General features: G+C 51.7%; 1 protein-coding gene across 7 annotated transcripts; it reads left to right on the plus strand.

Moving 5' to 3' along the window:
* The first annotated feature begins 240 nt into the window (after positions 1–240).
* Positions 241–16,736, plus strand: LOC119940299 (maestro heat-like repeat family member 5). 7 transcript variants are annotated; one of them, XM_038760487.1, is made up of 20 exons: positions 241–363; positions 2,180–2,259; positions 3,020–3,137; positions 3,397–3,492; positions 4,909–5,013; positions 6,821–6,959; positions 7,375–7,475; positions 7,780–7,929; positions 8,824–8,978; positions 9,942–10,092; positions 10,673–10,860; positions 11,727–11,864; positions 11,979–12,090; positions 12,940–13,083; positions 13,330–13,506; positions 13,639–13,794; positions 14,218–14,340; positions 15,704–15,806; positions 16,193–16,267; positions 16,561–16,736. In XM_038760487.1, exons 1-20 carry the CDS (start codon positions 277–279, stop codon positions 16,656–16,658), a joined length of 2,496 nt encoding a protein of 831 aa, XP_038616415.1. In that variant the 5' UTR covers positions 241–276; the 3' UTR covers positions 16,659–16,736. The 7 variants fall into 7 exon arrangements, with proteins under 7 accessions (XP_038616415.1, XP_038616416.1, XP_038616417.1 ...); XM_038760488.1 differs by having other exon boundaries at positions 3,412–3,492; XM_038760489.1 differs by having other exon boundaries at positions 15,704–15,858; positions 16,561–16,647.
* The last annotated feature ends 2,350 nt before the right edge of the window (positions 16,737–19,086 follow it).

Raw genomic sequence — 19,086 nt, forward strand, 5'->3', positions numbered from 1 at the left:
GCAAGGGATTCTGAAGAGCCTGTCCATACCTGGGTGGGTAGGGGCCCCCGAGCTGAGGACCAGCCAGACAGGATGAAGGGGCGGTGGTTCTACCTTCTGCCTAGGAGGCCCCTCTGTCAGATTGGAGGGGAGAGATGTCGGAAGACGGTGGAAGTGCATTCTTCTCTCTCCTTCTGGGTCATAGGTTTGTCAGGGAAATTCAGCTGGAGGCCTTGTGTGCTTCATTCCCGATTGGTTTAGGATGACGTCCTGAAAGGCAGCTTACTGAGGGCCGTGATGATGCTCTCTGAGGCACTGCAGAGGGGCACTGGAGCCCAGAGCCACAAATTCGGCCAGATCCCCGAACTGATTGAATGTCTTGTGGTGAGTGAGCTCACATCCTTGTTTCAAAGCCCTTACCAACAGGAAGGGTGCTTCAGGGGATTGCTGAGGGAGGGGTCATGGCCAGACAAAACTAGCATTAGGGGGACCCCGAGTGTTTCACTCCATCAATCGATCAATGGTATTTATTAAGCACTTACTGGGTGCAGAGCACTGTACTAAGCGCTTAGAAATGTATAAAATAACAGAGTCGGTAGACACATTCCTTGCCCACTAGGAAATCACAGTCTAGAGGGGGAGACAGACTTTAAAATAAATTATGGATCTGTATATAAGTGCCCTGGGGCTGAGGGTGGGCTGAATATCAAGTGCTTAAAGGGTACATATCCAAGTGTGTAGAAGATGCAGAAGCCATGGGGAGTTAGGGAAAATGACAGTTCAGTCCAGAAAGGTCTCTTGGAGGGAGATGTGATTTTAATAAGGCTTTCAAGGTGGGCAGAGTGGTGGTATGTCGTATATGAAGAGTGTTGCCTCTGTCCTACCAAGGGTCATTTGGAATCTGTTTCCCTTTTAACAAAATCTGGAGGATTTCTTTAGTGAGCTATAGTGATGGCATTTGTTAAGCACTATGTGCAAAGCACTGTTCTAAGCGCTGGGGGGGATACAAAGTGATCAGGTTGTCCCACGTGGGGCTCACAGTCTTAATCCCATTTTACAGATGAGGTAACTGAGGCACAGAGAAGTTAAGTGACTTGCCCAAAGTCACACAGCTGACAAGTGGCGGAGCCGGGATGGGAACCCATGACCTCTGGCTCCCAATCCCGTGCTCTTTCCACTGAGCTACACTGCTTCTCTAACTATAACTGAGGGGCGGTTGAGATTCCCACGGTGTGGCCTGGTAGGATACACAATTGGGTAGATGGATCACTGGGTATGGTCAGTTGATAGGATGGAGGGGAGTTGTTTTAGCTGATTGAGGGACTGGGAAGCAGCGTGGCTCAGTGGAAAGAGCCCAGGCTTTGGAGTCAGAGGTCATGGGTTCAAATCCCGGCTCCGCTGCTTGTCAGCTGTGTGACTTTGGGCACGTCACTTCACTTCTCTGTGCCTCAGTTACCTCATCTGTAAAATGGGGATTGATGGTGAACCCCACATGGGACAACCTGATCACTTTGTATCCTCCCCGGCGCTTAGAACAGTGCTTGGCACATAGTAAGCACTTAAAAAATACCAAAATTATTATTATTATTATAGGAGTCACTGAAGGTTCAGTTGGCTGGGAAGTTGGGATGGGTTGGTAGTTCAGTTGGTTGCAGGGACAGTCGGAGGTTCCGTTAGCCAAGGAGATAGAATGGTGGGAAATTCAGTTTGTTGAATGATGAGGACCGTTGGAAGTTCCGTTTGTTGGAGAGGATGGGGCAGTTAGAGGGTCAGTGGGTTAGGTGGAGTTTGAAGGTTGATGATGAGAGAGTGCTTCAAGTCTGACTGAGGAGAGTACACTGATCTTCTCCCCCTCTTTTTATGGTATTTGTTAAGCGCTTATTATGTGCCAGGCACTGTACTAAGCACTGTAGTAGATACAAGCTAATCAGGTTGGACACAGTCCATGTCCTACATGGGGCTCACAGTCTTAATCCCCATTTTTACAATTGAGGTAACTGAAGGACAGAGTCCCTCCCCCCTTCAAAATTTAGAAATAACCTGCAAAGTCTCATTTGGAAATAATTTGTTCCAAATCCCTGAAGGGATGCCATCCCCAGGCCCAGATCTTCGGTGAAGCTTTCTTTCTCCGTGTGTTCCAAAGGAAGACAGGGCTGCTGCCTCCGGCTCACTGCTTTTCTTATGTCTCTGGGATTCTCAGGTGCTGATTCAAAATGAGCCCCCGGATTCCTTCTCCACCACTTTCAGGCAGCAGGCCCTCCTGGCCATTGCTGGATTCAGGTATTCCCCCAAGGCCCAGCCCAACACTACAGCTCAGGCCCTGAACGCTCAGACATCATAGGCCGTTCCTTGTGCCCTTGGGTCTGTTCATTCTCCCTCCTTCTGTAGGCCCAGGAGGTGAGCCTGGAGCTCAGGTTCACGTCCAGGGGCCCAGGAAGAAGACAAGATTCTCCAACAAAAATAGTTGCCCCTAAAGTCTTTCAAAATCTTTCCCATCTATTCAGCACTGGTCAGGCTCCTACTAGACTATTTTGACCACATTTGGGTAAAATACGAATACTTGGAGAGAAGTCAGAGGAGAGTCTGCCATGTGGCTATAAAGACTAAAACTCCTGAGGGAAAGATTAACTGGGAGTATTCTGACTGAAAGGGAAAGGGCTGGTGGCCCTGAAGGTTTGTAACACGGAGGTGATGGAGCCGCTCATCGCCAGCTTCACTGAAATCAGCGCAAGGGGTGTAGGTTGGATCTGAGAAAGAACTTCTGGGGCAGGAAGGTCTGTTGGGAATTGAAATGGGTGAACACTTAAGGGAATTTTCTTCTTGGAGATGGACAAGACTTTTATCTGTGGGGAAAGGGTTAGACGTAGATTGACCTCCCTGAAGGCAGGTCAGCCAAAGTCCAGCCACTGGAAGACTTCTCTTTCCAAACCCCCACACCCCCAACCCCGGCCCCAGGGTTTCTTGCCACACCAAGCTACCCCCAGATTCCGGGTCACCTCTGGTCAGAGCTTGGCCATGACTCCTGTCTCTCTCGGGCCAGCAACTTCCGGCCAATCCTTGCTAAGGAGAGGGAATCTAATATGCTCATCACTTGCCTCCATGCCGTCTTCACCCTCCCAGCAACAGAGATGTTGGAGAGTCAACCCCCCAGTAGCCAGGTGATGCGGCCTTGTCTGTCAGTTCACTAGTCTCAGCCTGGCGTGCGTGTGTATGTGCGTGTGTGCACACGTGCATGTGTGTGTGTGTGCGTGTGTGCATATGTTGTGTGGTGGGAGGGAAGGGGTGGTCCACCGGGGGTTCTGCTAGGAGTCCCCTCTTCCCTGCAAATTCCTAGCCAGCAGAGCCACCAACAACTGGGAAACTCATCAAGCAGATGGTGCTTCCTACCTGTGGACTGTGGCTTCTCCTCCCAACCAGACTCTGTTCACCCAGACTGTGCAAGCCCCGGACCAGCTCCTTCAGAGCTTTATAGCAGAGAATCCCAGTAGTGGTTCACTGCAGTTCTTAATCCAGGTGAGTGCTCTGGGGAAGTCCCCCCACATCTAGATTATAAACTCCGTGTGGGCAGGGATCACGCCTACTAACTCTGTTGTATTGTACTTTCCCAAGTGCTTAGTACAGTGCCCTGCACACAGTAAAGGCTCAATAAATACCATTGATGGATTGAAGGTTTGGGGACAAAGGAGTGAGGAGGAGATTTAGGCATGACATTCAGGTGATCAGGGATTCTAGCTGAAGGGAAGTGATTGATCACTGCTTCTTCCTACCTGAAAAGGATTTGAAAAAGATGGATTGAAATTGCAGTAGTTGAAACTTGGCTTAGGCTGCTAGAAGAACTGTTCTGGTAGCTGTTTTATGCCAAACTATTCTGGTGCAATGACAATTCCCGGCTGTACCAACAATTCAAGCATCCTTACTCTCCATGGTCTTATTGGATTAAATAGAACATTATAGGGTTGATTCAGTCTTCTTCCATCACTGCAAGATTTGTGGGCCCATGCCCCTTCGGCCCTGGATTTCTGTAGCAGTTTGGCTTAGTGTGTCGAGCAGGGGCCTGGGAGTCGGAAGGACCTGGATTCTAATCCTGGCTCTGACACTTGTCTGCTATATGATCTTGGGAAGTCACTTGACTTCTCTGTGTCTCAGTTTTCTCATCCGTAAAATGGGGATTAAGAGCTTGAGCCACACATGGGACAGGGACTGGGTTCAATCTAATTCTCTTGCATCTATTCCAGAGCTTAGAACAGTGCTTGGCATATAGTAAGTGCTTAACAAGTACCATAACCGGGGGGCACATCAGTTCAGCAACCTCATTGGCTTAGAGCCTAATTTCCAGAATTAAATAAATCCTGGGAATTGGAATCACCAGAATGCCAGGCACAGGGGTTAATCTAGGAGGGCATCAAGGAGTCAGTTAGTCTTAGCAGAGTTCTGAAGGAGCAAAGAGGATGAGATATAGAGGACTGGGAAGATGTGGGAAAGCATTTAAGGTTGAGGAAGAGCCCAATGGTCAGGATTGACAAGTGGAGCACTGGTGATGAGGTTAGCTAACCTGCGAAGGAGAGCCTGAGGTCAGAGGGTGGGGATGGACGGGGAAAAGAAATGAGGCAGACAGGCAAGGAGGGGCCAGTGGTGGAGAGTTTGATTTGTGACACCTGGGAGTAACACTAGACCTGAAAAGGTGAATAAAAGAACAGGATGACCTAGGGAAAGATGATTCCTGCTGCTATCTCTCCGTTTCCAATCTGAGGCAGTTGGGAGGGTAGAACTGCAAGACTGCACACTCCGCCACTATTCCCCCCTGGCTGCCCCCGGCCCAAACCCAACCCTTTCGAGCACGAATACTCTGGAGGGAAAGTGAGCTGGGTTAGGCTGGCTGGGAGATAAGATGCTGTACCTCTCACCACTGGGTTTCCTGTTCCACAACAGCACCTGGAGACCTGGCTGCAGTCCGACCGAGCCCATGAGCGCCAGAGGGCCATGAGGAGTAGCATCCTACTCCTCAAGGAAACGGTGGAACGGCTCAGTCTCAATGTGAGTACCCGCAGCCCGGCGAGGACCCCACTGGCTCCACATTTGGTGGTCACCCTCCTTCTGGGTGCAGCATGTTCATGATCACCAGGGCAGGCTGAGTCCTGCAGTTTCCCGGATTTTTCCACCTACTCTTCAGCCCGTTCTCACATGACCCTGGATTGAAGTGGAAGAGGCATGTAGATTGGTGAGAGGGCCATCCTTTCTCCCCACTTCCAAGTGGAGCTCCCCAAGGATAGGGCTCCAAGAGACCTTCCCTGACCAAGCCCTCATTTCCCCTCCCTGACCAAGCCCTCATTTCCCCTCCCTGACTACGCACTTGGCGGTGTACCCCTTAAGCCTTCTGATACTCACTCCAACTCCACATCCCTGACATACATATCCTTTTACTCTACTAGTTTCCCTCTCTCTATCTTATTTTAATCTTGGCTCTCCCTTTGCTTTTCCCCGCTCCCAGCCCCAAAGCACTTATGTACATGTCTGAAATTGTATTTATCCCTTTGCTCTTCCCCTCTCCCAGCCCTAAAACACTTACATACATATCAGTCATTTTCTTTATTTGTATTGATGTTTGTCTTCTTGACTCTAGACTGTGAGCTTGTTGTGGACAGAGAATGTCACTGTTCATTGTTGTATTGTACTTTCCCAAGTACTTAACTTCTCTGTGCCTCAGTTACCTCATCTGTAAAATGGGGATTAAGACTGTGAGCCCCACATGAGACAACCTGATCACTGTTTAACCTCCCCAGCACTTAGAACAGTGCTTTGCACATAGTAAGCGCTTAATAAATGCCACCATTATTATTATTATTAGTAGTAGTAGTACAGTGCTCTGCATGCAGTAAGTGCTCAATAAATATGATTGAATGAATGAATGAATTAACTCCTTGCAGGCAGAGCTTGTCATATTACAAACATATATACATATATACAGGAGCTGTGGGGAAGGGAAGGAGGTAAGACGGGGGGGATGGAGAGGGGGACGAGGGGGAAAGGAAGGAAGGGGCTCAGTCTGGGAAGGCCTCCTGGAGGAGGTGAGCTCTCAGTAGGGCCTTGAAGGGAGGAAGAGACATATATATATGTATATATGTTTGTACATATTTATTACTCTATTTATTTATTTTACTTGTACATATCTATTCTATTTATTTTATTGATATGTTTGGTTTTGTTCTCTGTCTCCCCCTTCTAGACTGTGAGCCCATTGTTGGGTAGGGACCGTCTCTATATGTTGCCAACTTGTACTTCCCAAGCGCTTAGTACAGTGCTCTGCACACAGTAAGCGCTCAATAAATACGATTGATTGATTGATGTCCACCAACTGTATGGTATTGTACTTTCCCAAGTGCTTGTAAAATGCTCTGCACCCAGTAAGTGCTCAATAAATACCATTAATTGATTGATGATTGCTCGATTGTCCTCCCCTGTGCTTTGTGGGCTCTCAGAACAGGTTTGTTTCTCTGCCCTAAAGCCATTATGTTTTTCTCCTAATTGGATTTTTCAGGAGGGACCCCTGTTTAGTTTAATTTCCTCCAGGGGCAAGCTTGACATCCCATCACCTAACCTGACTTGGGCCCAAGCTATCCAGACTGTTGGCTCAGATCTCTATTATTCTCTTCCCAAGCCCAAGCTCTCACTACAGTGCTCTGCCCACAGTAAGCGTTCAACAAATACCACCAGTTGGTTGATTTATAACTCCCCTCAGCAAAGCTAATGGGGAGCCAGTCTATGAATCCCAGCCTGGGGATCCCCACCTTGCCCTCCCCAGCAGAAACAAACCTCCTGATGCAGGGGTTTCATCTCTTCCTAGCCCAGCTTACCTGTGCTTAGGATGGGGCATTTGGTGGGGTTTCTGGGTCTTCTCTTGAGAGACCCTGTGGAAGATATCCAGCAGAATGCCCAACAAGGTCTTGCCCTCCTCCACCAGCTCCTGCTTCTGCAGCAGAAGGGTAAGAAAAGCCATGCTATGGCAAGATCTCACTTTTCTCTCTAGCCCCAGAGGAAGCTTGGCTATCCTAATGCCCTCAGTTATCCACTGCAGTGGTTACTGACTGGCTGTCCATTCCTCCCTCCTCTCCTCCCATCGGCTGGCTGGGGTCCCTTCTCCCACCTCCTCTCCCCCTGCCCCCCAGAGAGCCATGGAAAATCCCAGATATTTCAGACCCATCCCAAGGGTCTCCTTGTTGGCTCAAGTCCAAGGTTGCAGCTATTATCGACCTGGAGCTTCTTGGGTGGTGATGGGTGGGCTTCAGTTATCCTGGCTCTCTCTCCCTGCCCCCGTGAGCCCTAACGATAAGAGAGTTGGCTTTATTGTGTCCAAGGCTGCTGCCTGTAGAGTGATCACTGTGTGCCTCTCGCTGACAGTATCAGGGAAGGGTTCCTCAGCCAGGTGCCAGGCCCGATGTAAGAACTGCCAGTTTCCGGACTTCAGTGACCAGATCATCTCCAATTCCCAGCTGATCAAGGTAACTTGGTGCTGGACTGAAACCCAGGGGGTGCCCACACGCCACTCTCTCCAGTCTGTGGAAGGACACTCCACTCTTGGGACCTGGGCCCTATGATGGGTGCTCCCCTGGGTTGGGTGGTAGGAAGTGGCATGTCAGGAAGGAGGGCCGTGGTACCGCGTCCTTTGGCCCTTGTGCCAGGGCTGCCAGACAGAAATGGAAACTGTGGGCTGTGCAAGGGCTGGAGGGGTCAGCTCTTCTCTTCCGCTGCCTTCCGGCAGGACGGCATCACCTCCTCTGAAGGGGGTGGCACGGTTGTCTGCAGGCCTTCGGCATGTACTTCTCAGACTCTGAGTTCAGCGACCTGATCAGCACAGTGCTGGAAGCATTGAGGATCCCCAACCTCAGCCGCCGGGAGGTGGCATCTGAAATGTTGCTGGTCGTGCTAGAGATGTATGGGCCCAGGATGCAGCAGGTAAGAGGCTCATGGGAGAGATGACGGGGCAGGGACTGGGTGCAGGGGACAGATGCCTGGGGGCTCCGGTTGAGCTCCTTTAGACTGTAAGCCTGTAAGCTCACTGTGGGCAGGGACTATGCCTGTTTATTGTTGCTTTGTATTCTCCCAAGCCTTAGTACAGTGCTCTGCACACAGTAAGTGCTCAATAAATACACTGAATGACTGAATGAATCCTCAGGCTCTGGGTGTGGGCTGAGGTCCTGGCCTAGCCAAGGCAGAGCACTCTGTTCTATCCTCACCATTTCTTCAGCAATCTTTCTGACCCTCTTGGACTCAGCTTCCCTCAGACAAAGCCTGCGGGGTCCTCTGGGACAAGAATGGGGGATGGCAGAGCTCCCACTTCTAGACACGGTGTCCCAGGGAAACCCAGCCAACCACAGCCTAAGGGAGAGCAGAGAATCAGCCCTTGCTCTTTGGGCCAATCAGTCAATCAATCGTATTTATTGAGCGCTTACTGTGTGCAGAGCACTGTACTGAGCACTTGGGAAGTACAAGCTGGCAACATATACAGACAGTCCCTACCCAACCTAAGCCAAGGCCTAACCTGACTTCCTTAAGTCTTAGCCTGAATTCCTTTAGTCCCTGAATTCATACCTAGGCCAGAGGTGGTGGAAGAAGGTATTTTTTTTTCATTTGGGATAGTTCATTAATTGCACATAATCCCTCGACCCCCAAGTCTTCCCTTTCTTTGTGGGGGAGGGCACAGCCCTGGGGATGGGAGTGGGGAGTTGTTCCCCCAGTAGTCTCAGGAGTGTCACCCACCCCAAAGTTCCAGCTCAGACTCATGCTTTCCCTCCTATCTTGCTCTCTAGTCCCAATAGTCCGGGGGCTAACAGCTCTGCTCCTCTCCAGGTGGGAACCCTCGTCAAGAACCTATACAAGGAGATCTCCTCCATCGGTTATGTAGACGTCCAGAGGGACATACAGCTGGCACTGAGCCTTCTGGGAAAGCAGCACCCCAGAAAGGTGGTCCAGGCTCTGCTCACCTTCTCCCTGCCATTCCAAAGGTATTGGGGTGCCCAGGGTCAGAAGGAGAGCGAGGCAACCAGGGCCCCAGGGGTCGGGTCTGAGGGGAGGAGACAGATGGCAGATCAGATCAGATCAGAAACCCCTGTATTTTAGAGTCATGAGGCATCGTCATCCCGCTCCTGGCTACTGAGCATGCCCTGCCTGACATGAGGGCCCAGAGGAGCCCAAAGCTTGGCTGGCTTTTGAGATTTAATAAGGGCAGCAAGAGGCCAGGGAGGAAGCAGGGTCAACAGGAGAGCCAGGGGGAGCCTGGGAGCCTGGACTGCAAGGCCTTAATGGAAATGAATGAAGTGTCTGGGTCAGGAGAGCTCTCTGGGACCCGGTGGTTCCCAGAGGGTCCCTTGGCTCTCAGTTGGGTTCTGGGCTTCTGGAAAAGTGGTGGGCCTGTGAAGAGAGATGAGGTGAGACTAAAGGAATCAAGGAGGAGAAAGGGAAGTCAAGTCAAAGAAAAGCACAGAGAGGACAGGAACAGGAGGCTAGACTGTAAGTAAGCTCCTCTCTTGACTGTAAGTTCCTTGTGGGCAGAAAACTGCCTATCAACTCTGTTATATTGTATTCTCCAAGGGTTTAGTTCAGTGCTCTGTACACAGTAAGCACTCAGTGAATGTGACTGATTCATTGAGGAGGCAGCTTGGGTTTTAGTCCTGGTTCCGGCTTCGGAAAATGCCATTGCATGGATTCCCAAGCCAGCTCTGCCTCCCAGCTACTCAAAGTTCCCTCTGGCCCAGGGAGAAAGGCAAGAGAGAGCAAGAGAAGCAGCACTGCCTAGTGGAAAGTTCACGGGTTTAGGAGTCAGAGGATCTGGGTTCTAATCCTGGCTCTACTACTTGCCTGCTGTGTGACCTTAGGCAAGTCACGTTTCTGTGCCCCCAAGGAGGCAAGGACCTCAGACTCTGGCGGGGACCTCTGACCATGGGCCTCATGCCTGCTTCCGTTCCCAGTCAGGCCATCAACATGTGGAAAGCCTTGGGAGCTGAGGAGAAGATGGCCCATAGGGTGATCACAATACTGTCCTTGGAACTGAGGGACCGGCCTTCCTGCAATGACATTGAGAAAGCTCAGCAGGAAAAGACCCAGTTGGGAACTCTGGCCGTGAGTAGCCCAGGAACCTTTTAGACTTCCTTCTTCCCCCTTGCAAGGCAGGACAAGAAATTTTAAATATTCTTGAGAGCTTCATCTCCCAGCAGGGAGATTTTCTATAAGGCAAAATTCTGACCTCTGACAAGATGGGGCTTGGGCCTTTTAGCAAGCCATCCATTAAGGAGAAATCACTTTTAATACTCCTGGCTTGACTGACGCTGACCCCACTGACCATCTTGCTTACTGATAGGAAAATATCCCCCAGTTCTTCAGTGGGGACCCATCCATATCACATCCTGAAAACCGGGGGTTGGCAGACTGGACTGAATTGCTAGTTCAGGGAGCGGTCCAGAATCAAGATCTCTCATTTGTTTTGTTCAGAAAGGCAGCTCAGTAACTTGAACGCAATCAGCAAGAATTCAGGGCCCCCAAGGTGTGCCCAGGGCGAGGTGGGGTTGTTGAGGGATGTCCCCCTTCTCCTGATGCAGGAGTCCAGTCCTTTCCTCCTTTGGACAGGAAGAGCTCCATGGAGATGGGAAGATGAAAAGCCTTCTTCACAACAGGGTGTCTTTCCCTTCTTCCTTTGCTGTAGGCCCTGAATACCATTTATGAACTTCTTTACATCCGAGAGTTCCGGTCGACAATTTGCTCTGCCTTTCCCGGTCTCCTCCTGGGTCTCCTGACTGAGTTCCGGTACCTGTTCGAGCTGGGCATTGTTGAGGGCAACACAGGCAGCATCTCTGAGGAAACCCTTGAGGTCAAGTTCCACAGCCCATGGAGGTAATTCCCTCTGCCAGGCTGGTTTTTTTTTGTTTGTTTTGTTTATTTGTTTTATGGTATTTGTTAACTGCTTACTATACGCCACGCACTGTACTAAGAATTGGGATAGATACCGGCTATTCAGGTTGGACATAGTCCCTATCCCACATGGGGCTCATAGTCTAAATCCCCAATTTACAGATGAGGTAACTGAGGCCAGAGAAGTTAAATGACTTGTCCAAGGTCACACAGAAGACAAATGACAGAGGTCCTCTGACTTCCAGGCCTGGGCTCTTTCCGTTAGGCCACACTGCTTCTCCGGTTTTCTATAGCGCTTTATTTCCAAAGCACTCTCACATTAAATTAGTTCACTTCAGCACTCACAACAACCCTGTGAGATAGGTAGAGAAGGCAGGCATTAATATCCCCACTTCGCAGATAAGGAAACTGAGGTACAGAGAAGTTAAGTGACTCACCCAAGGTCACACGGCAGGTTAGTGGCCCAGCTGAGGCTCGATCCCATGTCCTCCAGCTCCTAGACAAGCACTCTGCCACTTTGCCATGTCACTTCCCTGGTTCCCTAGTGCCTCTCCAGCAATCCCCTCCTTCAGGGTCAGAAGAGGGAGAGCTGGCAGTCCGATGGGAGAATCTTGGCACGGAGAGCACCAAAGAGGAAAAGAGAAGCCCCAGTGACAGAAATATAGAAACCCTGACATACACAATGCCAGAGGATTCCTGGGGTTATTGGGGCAGTGAGCACTAGGCAAGATTAGTCTGGGAAGGATTTTTGGAGGAGGTGGGGTTTTAGGAGAGTTTTGAGGAAGAGGGAGGGCAAACCAGGTATCAGCAGGGAATGGCCCTCTGCTTCTTGCCCTTCTTGCCTGCAGGACATGCCTGGAGGCTCTGAAAGGCCTCATCTGGACCACAGACTACTGGGAGGTATTCTCCTTTGTCAAGCTACAGCAGGGCTGGGACTTGTTTGGAAAAGTGGAGACCTATTCCCAGGGGGTGACTGTGCTTGCAAGGTACAGAAAGAGCTTGGCCTATGGCTCCCCTCCCTGTCCACACCCAATCAGGCCCCTCAGCCCTCCTCCCAATCCTTCCACGAGGTGAGTCGGAGACTTCTGGATTACCACCAGGGCCATGAGTCACTATGACTGCGAGATCAAGGGCATCTTGGACCAGGCCGCCGAGGGCTTGAGAAGCTCCGAAGAGCGGAACCATTTGGTGGGGATCCTCATCTTCACAGAAGTAAGAAGTGAGACCTTGGCCTAGGCTGGAGTGACCCACCACCTCCAAGCAAGGGCAGCCCCAGATTGCAAGGGGGAGGTCAGCGGATCGGGGGAGACTGTGGGCTCTCCTCTGGAGGCTGCCAAGAAGTGAGCCAAGAGCGACCTTTGTGGGGTGGTCAAATAGTGTAGAGGGAGGGGAAGAAGGTGATGACCTCATTCACCCACTCTGCTGTTTTGTGATACCAGGGCATCTTCTCTCTGCCAGAGGTCACTGGTCATGGCAGAAGGCTGGGTTCCAGGAACATGGAATGGGCCAAATGAGAGGCTCCTGGTGGCAGTTTCCCCTTCCTGAACACGGGGCTGATTCTGCCTATTCCCCTTGCATTCTGGTCAGCCCTTAAAAAAACCCCTTGCATTCTGGTCAGCCCTTAAAGAACCACTGTCATTGACAGGGGACTAGGGGTGGGGTGGGGGTGTCATCCAGCTCCAGCAGATTCCAGAACTGACAGCTCCAGAGAGACCACTCAGGTCTGGGTCCCAACCAGAGAGCTCTGGTGTTCAGTAGGATCCCAGAAGTTGTTAGAGCAGCTCAGGGTTACCAGTTTCTGCCCAGCCTGCTCAACTTCTGTCTCAGAACCCTGAGGCCAGCTGCTCCAAGGCAGCCCTGTGACAGGCTAGCCCAATCCCAGAGCTTAAGGCAGGCCCGGGTCAACTGTCTGTGTGACTGCCAAATGAATCCAGAAGCAGGGGTCGGGAGAGTGGTGGCCAGAGTCAAGGAGTGAAGCTTGGTGTGAAGGTACAGCCCATGTTTGGCATGTCATGTGATGAGGAAAGGGACGGGTGGGGGTCCATGACAACCCCTTTCCAGTTTCTGCAGAACAAGACCACAGTGGAAAAGCTGTCCCGACGTGCCATCCTGAGCTTCCTGAATGCTGCTGGCCATGATGCTGACCCCTTGGTGCGGGGGGTCAGTCTGCAGGGCCTGAGCAGCCTGGCACTGCAGCCAGAGAAGGTCAGGTACCCAGGCCTCCCTCAGCCCACCCCAAGCATCGCATCCCACCCAAGTCCCCCAATGAAGCTCCCCAACTTCCAGGGGCGGCAATGGGGAATAACTCTCCGTATGTGCAGGCGAGGCTGGAGGCACTATCTAGTGCCTCCCAGGCAGACCTGAATTGATATCCTGAAGGTCCTGAGTGACCTTCCTGTGGTGGTCTCTCCCTCCTCCTTCTCCTCCTCTTTTCTTCCTTCCTTCCTCTAGGGTGAACTCCTCCGAGCCCAGCTGGTCCCTCTACTGGCCCACATCCTGGAGGACAGCGAGCAGGCTGTGTTGGGTGCGATGAGCGTAATGGCAGAGATCCTCTCCCGTCTGGAGCTGCAGGGAGCTGGGTCCATCATCATCAAGGTGGCTTCCCAGCTGCAGCTGTTCTTTGAGGATGTGAGTGCGTGGTGCCCAGTGAATCTAGAGAGGCCGAGGCTGGGTACGCAGCCAACGGATGAGCCTGCCGACGGGGAAGGAGGAGCCTGACCCACGGGGCTCCAACCAGCTCCTGGGGTGTGTCTTCCCCAGGAGAGAGACCAGGTGCGCAGGGCAGCCATTCTCCTCTTTGGAGATGTCATCTACAATGGGGGCCAGAGGTACAGAAAGACCATGAAGAGCCAGGCATTCAGAAGTCTCATCCCCCTCCTCTTCCATCTGGTTGACCGAAACCTGGAGGTGGTAAAGGTAAGAGCCCAGTAGCAAGGTGGTGCGGGGCTGGGATGCCTCCCCTCCTTCCAAAGCCGGCCTGCACTTCTCCAAACTCTCACCAGCCGGAGTCCTGGCTTCCCCACCCTGCCCGCCAACCCCATCACACCCCAGTTCCTGCAGCTCCTCCCGGGAGGGTAGAGGGTTGGCTAGGCAAGGAGGGGCGCCATGGGGTGAAGTGGAGATGGGTTACAAAACTGCCAACAGGCTGTTGGCTGAGCCTCCTGCTCGGGCCACGCCGCTGTCATTCTCCCCAATTACCCAGGTGAGCTGGGAGCAAGGCCAGGGGTCACTGTACACCATCTGTGGCCTCCTGGTCTCTGGACTTTCTCACCACTCACCTCCCAGACAAGAGGGTCCCAATATCTGGGCTCCCGTTCCCCCACCCTGCTCTACCTGCAGATCACCAAGTCCACCTTCATGAGATGCGCCATCCTCCTCAAGTGGGAGTTTGGGAAGGAGCTGTTCAGCCAGCTGGCCTGGGGCCACGGCCTGAGCGCCCAGCGCGCCGTGTTTCTTTACCTGGTAAGGGACCGACCCCGGTGGCTCCCCAGAGCGTTCCCCCCGATGCCAAAGCCTGGGGCCAGAGGCCATGGACCGACAGCATTTGGGGCAGTGCGGGTGAAGCCGGGGGTTGGGCCCTGGGTCATCTCCTTCGGGAGATGGGGATTCCACTGGGAGTTGAACACTGTCTCGTCATACCTCCCGGGTCCTGCAGTGCCCCACAACCCTGAGAGCCTTAGGGGGAAGAAGAGTATCATAGAATACCTCCAACTGGTATCTTGATTTTACTTTCCCAAAGCACTTCCAGATAACCTATCTCACTGTATCCTTCCAACGTTCCCTATATGGTAGGGAGAGGTAGGTATTCATAAAAATAATGATAATAATAATGGTGTTTGTTAAGCATTTACTGTGTGCCAAGTGCTTTACTAAACACTGGGGTAGAGAAAAGATAAGTAGGTCAGACACAGTCCTTGTCCCACATGGGGCTCACAGTTTAAATGGGAAGGGAGAACAGGAATTGTTATAGTCATTTTACTGATGAGGAAACTGAGGCCCAGAAAATGATTTGATCAAGCCACACAGCAGGCCTGTGGCACTGCTAGGACTTGAATCCAGGTCCTCCGATTCCCACTACCACACTCTTTCCTCTAGGCCCCCACTATCTGCCTCATTACTAGGAAATCTCCCCCAAGTGGGCTTCTAGCCAGCTGGGCACAAGCACCCAAGAGGAGAGCCTGCTCCGGCCAGGTGGGGGTGTTATGGGGTGCTGTGGGACTGGGAGAGGACTGCAGAGTGCTCCCCAAAGCCTCTAGAGCAGCTCTTCGTCCTTCACTCCTATGGTGGGGTGGAAAGGGGAACACAGACCGGAGCCTGTGGGCTGAAGAAGCCGAGCTATCTGGAAGTAGCAGAATCTGGTATCCCTCCTGGAGGGAGAGAACAGGGAGGGAGAGAAGGAAAGACAGGGAGGGACAGTAGGTGAAACAGTTACTGTTCCCTGATGATGAGAAAGATGGTGAAGACTGGCCCAACTCTGGGATTTTTGAGGGGAGAAGCAGAGGAGGAAGAAGAGAAACAGAGGAGAGGCAAAAGAGAAGGAGAGGGGGAAGCAGAGAAAAAGTGGAAGAGGAGAAGCAGAAGTGGAAGCAGAGGAGGGGAAGAAGAAGAGGAGAAGCTGAGGAGGAAGCAGAGGGCCAGAGACTGGAGTGCAGCTGGAACCCCCCTCCACCTTTGCAGGGCCGTCCAGGTTCCTGGGCTAAGTCCAGATGGATATCCCTCCACCCCCAAACTAACAAGACACCTCCGGGAGGCTGTGTGGGGCCTGCTGAGTCCTGCATGTCCTCTGTGGTTGGAAGTTCATACCAGTCTCCTCTTCCCTTCCTAGATGGAGAACAATTCTGGAAATCATCACCTGTTCCTCCTGCAGGCCATGAGTTACCTGAAAAGCTCCCAGAAAAATATGAAAAACGCTGCCATTAAGTTCATTGGTAGACTCTGCAAACCTTCCACCACCTTTACTAACTATTGTCATCTGGCCTGGTTAGAACTGGGGTTTGTGTTGAAAATACCGGTGGCAAAATCCCGTGTCCCATGTCCCTCTGCCTGGCCATTGTCACCAGGTCTCCCAGATGGATCAGCCTGTTCTGCCCCATGACCTTCCCAGCCCTCCCTCCTGCAGGGGCCCTCACTGAGCGCACCATTTAAAGACCCCCCCACCCCCCGACCCCACCCCTACCCACCCCTTCCTCCCACCCCAAGCCAGCCCCACTAAGCTTGTAGGAAAGACAGAGCATTCTCCCAGATTTGCATATGAGACGTTTTTGTTCAATGTCCGTCGATGTGGACCCATGTCCCCCTTTTGATTTGATCCCAGGAGTCATCATCCAGGAGTATTTCTCCGAACTCTGCTTCTACCTGACGAAAGAAGACTTGACTATCCTGAAGCGATGTAAGTCGAGGGATCAGAGGTGCTAGGGATAACCAGAACGGTAACGCCCCCAGAGTTTGAAACCCCAAAGCTTTTCCCATTGGATCCCTCACAGGGGGGAAATGCGGGTATAGAAATGGCTTTGACTCCCCAGGTTCAGGATGCTGGAGGCTGCTAGGCATGTATTTCCTTGTCTCCACTGTCCCAGAAACACTACTTGCCCTAACCCCGCTCCATAAAGTAGGGGAGAGAATGTGGGGATAGTGGGAAGGATACACTCCTGTGTTCTGACCCACTGACCCTCCTTGCCGTAGGCTTTGAAGAACTGAAACAGGACGGCGATGCTCATTTGCGAAGGTTTGCTTTCATTTATTGGGAATGCCTGCAGGAGATAGCCAGGCTGATGCCCTGAAGCCTCAGGTGCTGCCTGGATGGACTCTGGTTGTCTCTGCTATTAATTAAATGACAATGAAAGGGCAATAAACCACATCCTGTCTCATATTCCCCCCTCCTCCCTTGTTTCTGTGGTTTCCTTCTTTTCTTACCAAGCCTTAGCAGTAGCTCATAGGAATGGGGCAGCAAGTGAGTTTGGCAATGGATGGAATTCTGCCGTCTGTTTCTGGGTAAGCTGGGATAAATCATGTGACTTTTTTTAATGGTACATGCCAGGCACTGAGCTAAGCACTGGGTTAGATAATCAGGTTGGACACAGTCCATATCCCACATGGGGCTCACTAGTCTTAGTTCCCATTTTACATACGAGGTAATTGAGGCCCAGAGAAGTTAAGGGACTTTTCCAAAGTCACCCAGCAGAAAAGTAGTGGAGCCAGGATTAGAACCCAGGTCCTTCTCACTCCCAGGCCCGTGCTCTATCCACTACACCATTCTGCTTCTCTAGGCCTCAGCTTCTGCATCTGAAACCGGGAGACAATCATCCGGGCATCCTGCAATGACAGCATCCTTAAACCCTTCCTCCCAGGCTGGTGAGAGGGCATGGCATGTTAAACACTCAGCCGCCTTCAGGTGAGCGGTACTCACCTGAAGTCCCATAATCTCTTTAGAGACAGGCCCCAGCCACTCTGCTGCCTCTTCTAGCTTTTGCCCACCTTTGTCTGAATCTTGACTCCCATTAGCCCATGGAGAACATTCTTTGGGGCTGAGGTGGAAACAGCAAAGGACCGGGAACTATTTTCCTCCAGGCCTTACTCTGCCCAGTCCCTGGGGCTTTCAAATATAGTCCACATGGGTACCCAGCACTAGCGCAGCTCCTGTCCCTCACCCCCACCCCCAGCAGCTTTGAGCTTTGAAGAACTCAGGGATGATGATAGTAGTACTTGTTAAATGCTTACTATATGCCAAGTGCTGTACTGAACATTGGGGCAGATAACAGGATAATCAGGTCCCACATGGGGCTCACAGATTAGGTAGGTGAGAGACCAAGTGTTGAATCCCTGTTTTGCGGATGAGGGAACAGAGGCAGAGAAGTTAAAGGACTTGCCCAAGATCACACAGCAGGTAAATGGCGGAGCAGGATTAGAACCCAGGACTTCCGGCTTCCAGGCCTGTACTCTTCCCACTAGGCTATGCTGCACCATGCCACAGAAAGTTCTTCCTGTCTACCTAAGCCCTTACTGGTTCAATTTTCTCCTTGCCTTGCCCTCAGCAGAGTGAGAGAATAGCCTGCCACTTTGGAGTCCTCAAGCCTTCTCCCTAAATTCCTCTAGAAACACAGTCAGTAGATCCATGGTATTTATTGAGCACCTACTTCATGCAGAGCACCTTACTAAGAGCTTGGGATATCCCAGCGCAATAGAGCTGGCAGACATGATCCCTGCCCGCAAGGAGTTTGCAGCATAGAGAGGGAGACAAACGTGAAATTACAAGAAGATATGTGCTGAAGTTCTGTGGGGCTGGAGGTAGGGTGACTATCTTGTGGGAACAGACTGAAGAGCGCAGTCAACTAACTCTTGACGATCTACTTTCTGGATTATGGACAGAAGGTTTCTTAGCTTCACTAGGTATGAAAAACAGCATGGCTTAGTGGAAAAACCTCGGGCCTGGGAGTCAGAGGACTTGGGTTCCAACCCTTTCTTCACCACTTGTCTGCTGTGTGACTTTGGGCAAGACACTTAACTTCTCTGTGCCTCAGTTACCTCATCTGGAAAATGGGGATTAAGACTGCGAGACCCACCTGGGACAACCTGATTACCTTGCATTTACCCCATTGCTTAGAACAGTGCATGGCACAGAGTAAGCTCTTAACAAATACCATAATTATTATTGCTATTATGAAGCTGCCTTCGTCCCATCTAAGGGATGGAGAGACCTGGAGAGATGGGGACCTAGCAGGGAGTTGCAGGGAACCTGTCAGGATCTCGGGGCTGAAGGGGGAGGGCTCTCAGGGGGAAACCGTCTTTGTTTGGGGGTTTGGAGCGAGGCCTGAGTGCCGGCCGGGAGCCCCGTGAGATCCCCGTTCAAATAAACCCACCCTGGGATGGCCCCTTCACGGGCAGCAAGGACCGTGCCTGGGCTTGGGACAGATGCTGAATCCAATAACGGCTGAATTCCATGGTAGCCCATAAGGAAATTAAATGCCAGGCCTGCCTTGTGCAATGCCAGTTGTATTAACATCTCCAAACAGGAGACTAAAATCGCTCTCCCCGGGGGCCTTAAGGGGTCACCAAGCCATTAGGAAATGAGTCTTCAAACGGAAACTAGCCTGGCCTTTATTCACACTCTCCCACTTTGCTAAAAATAACAATCGTTTTAAAAGGGTCTTCAGGATTAGCAGCCCTACGGCTTCCTGACTGCAGGGCGGGTTGAAGGGGAAGGGTAGGGGA

This window comes from Tachyglossus aculeatus, chromosome 18 (assembly GCF_015852505.1).
Source record: "Tachyglossus aculeatus isolate mTacAcu1 chromosome 18, mTacAcu1.pri, whole genome shotgun sequence".
Classification (NCBI taxonomy): domain Eukaryota; kingdom Metazoa; phylum Chordata; class Mammalia; order Monotremata; family Tachyglossidae; genus Tachyglossus; species Tachyglossus aculeatus.

Coding starts and splice junctions, on each gene's coding strand:
- LOC119940299 (XM_038760487.1), top strand. CDS start 277: ATGATGCTCTCTGAGGCACTGCAGAGGGGCACTGGAGCCCAGAGCCAC. Junction 11,865..11,978: donor GGGGTGACTGTGCTTGCAAG/GTACAGAAAGAG, acceptor GATTACCACCAG/GGCCATGAGTCACTATGACT. Junction 14,341..15,703: donor GCGCCGTGTTTCTTTACCTG/GTAAGGGACCGA, acceptor TTCCCTTCCTAG/ATGGAGAACAATTCTGGAAA.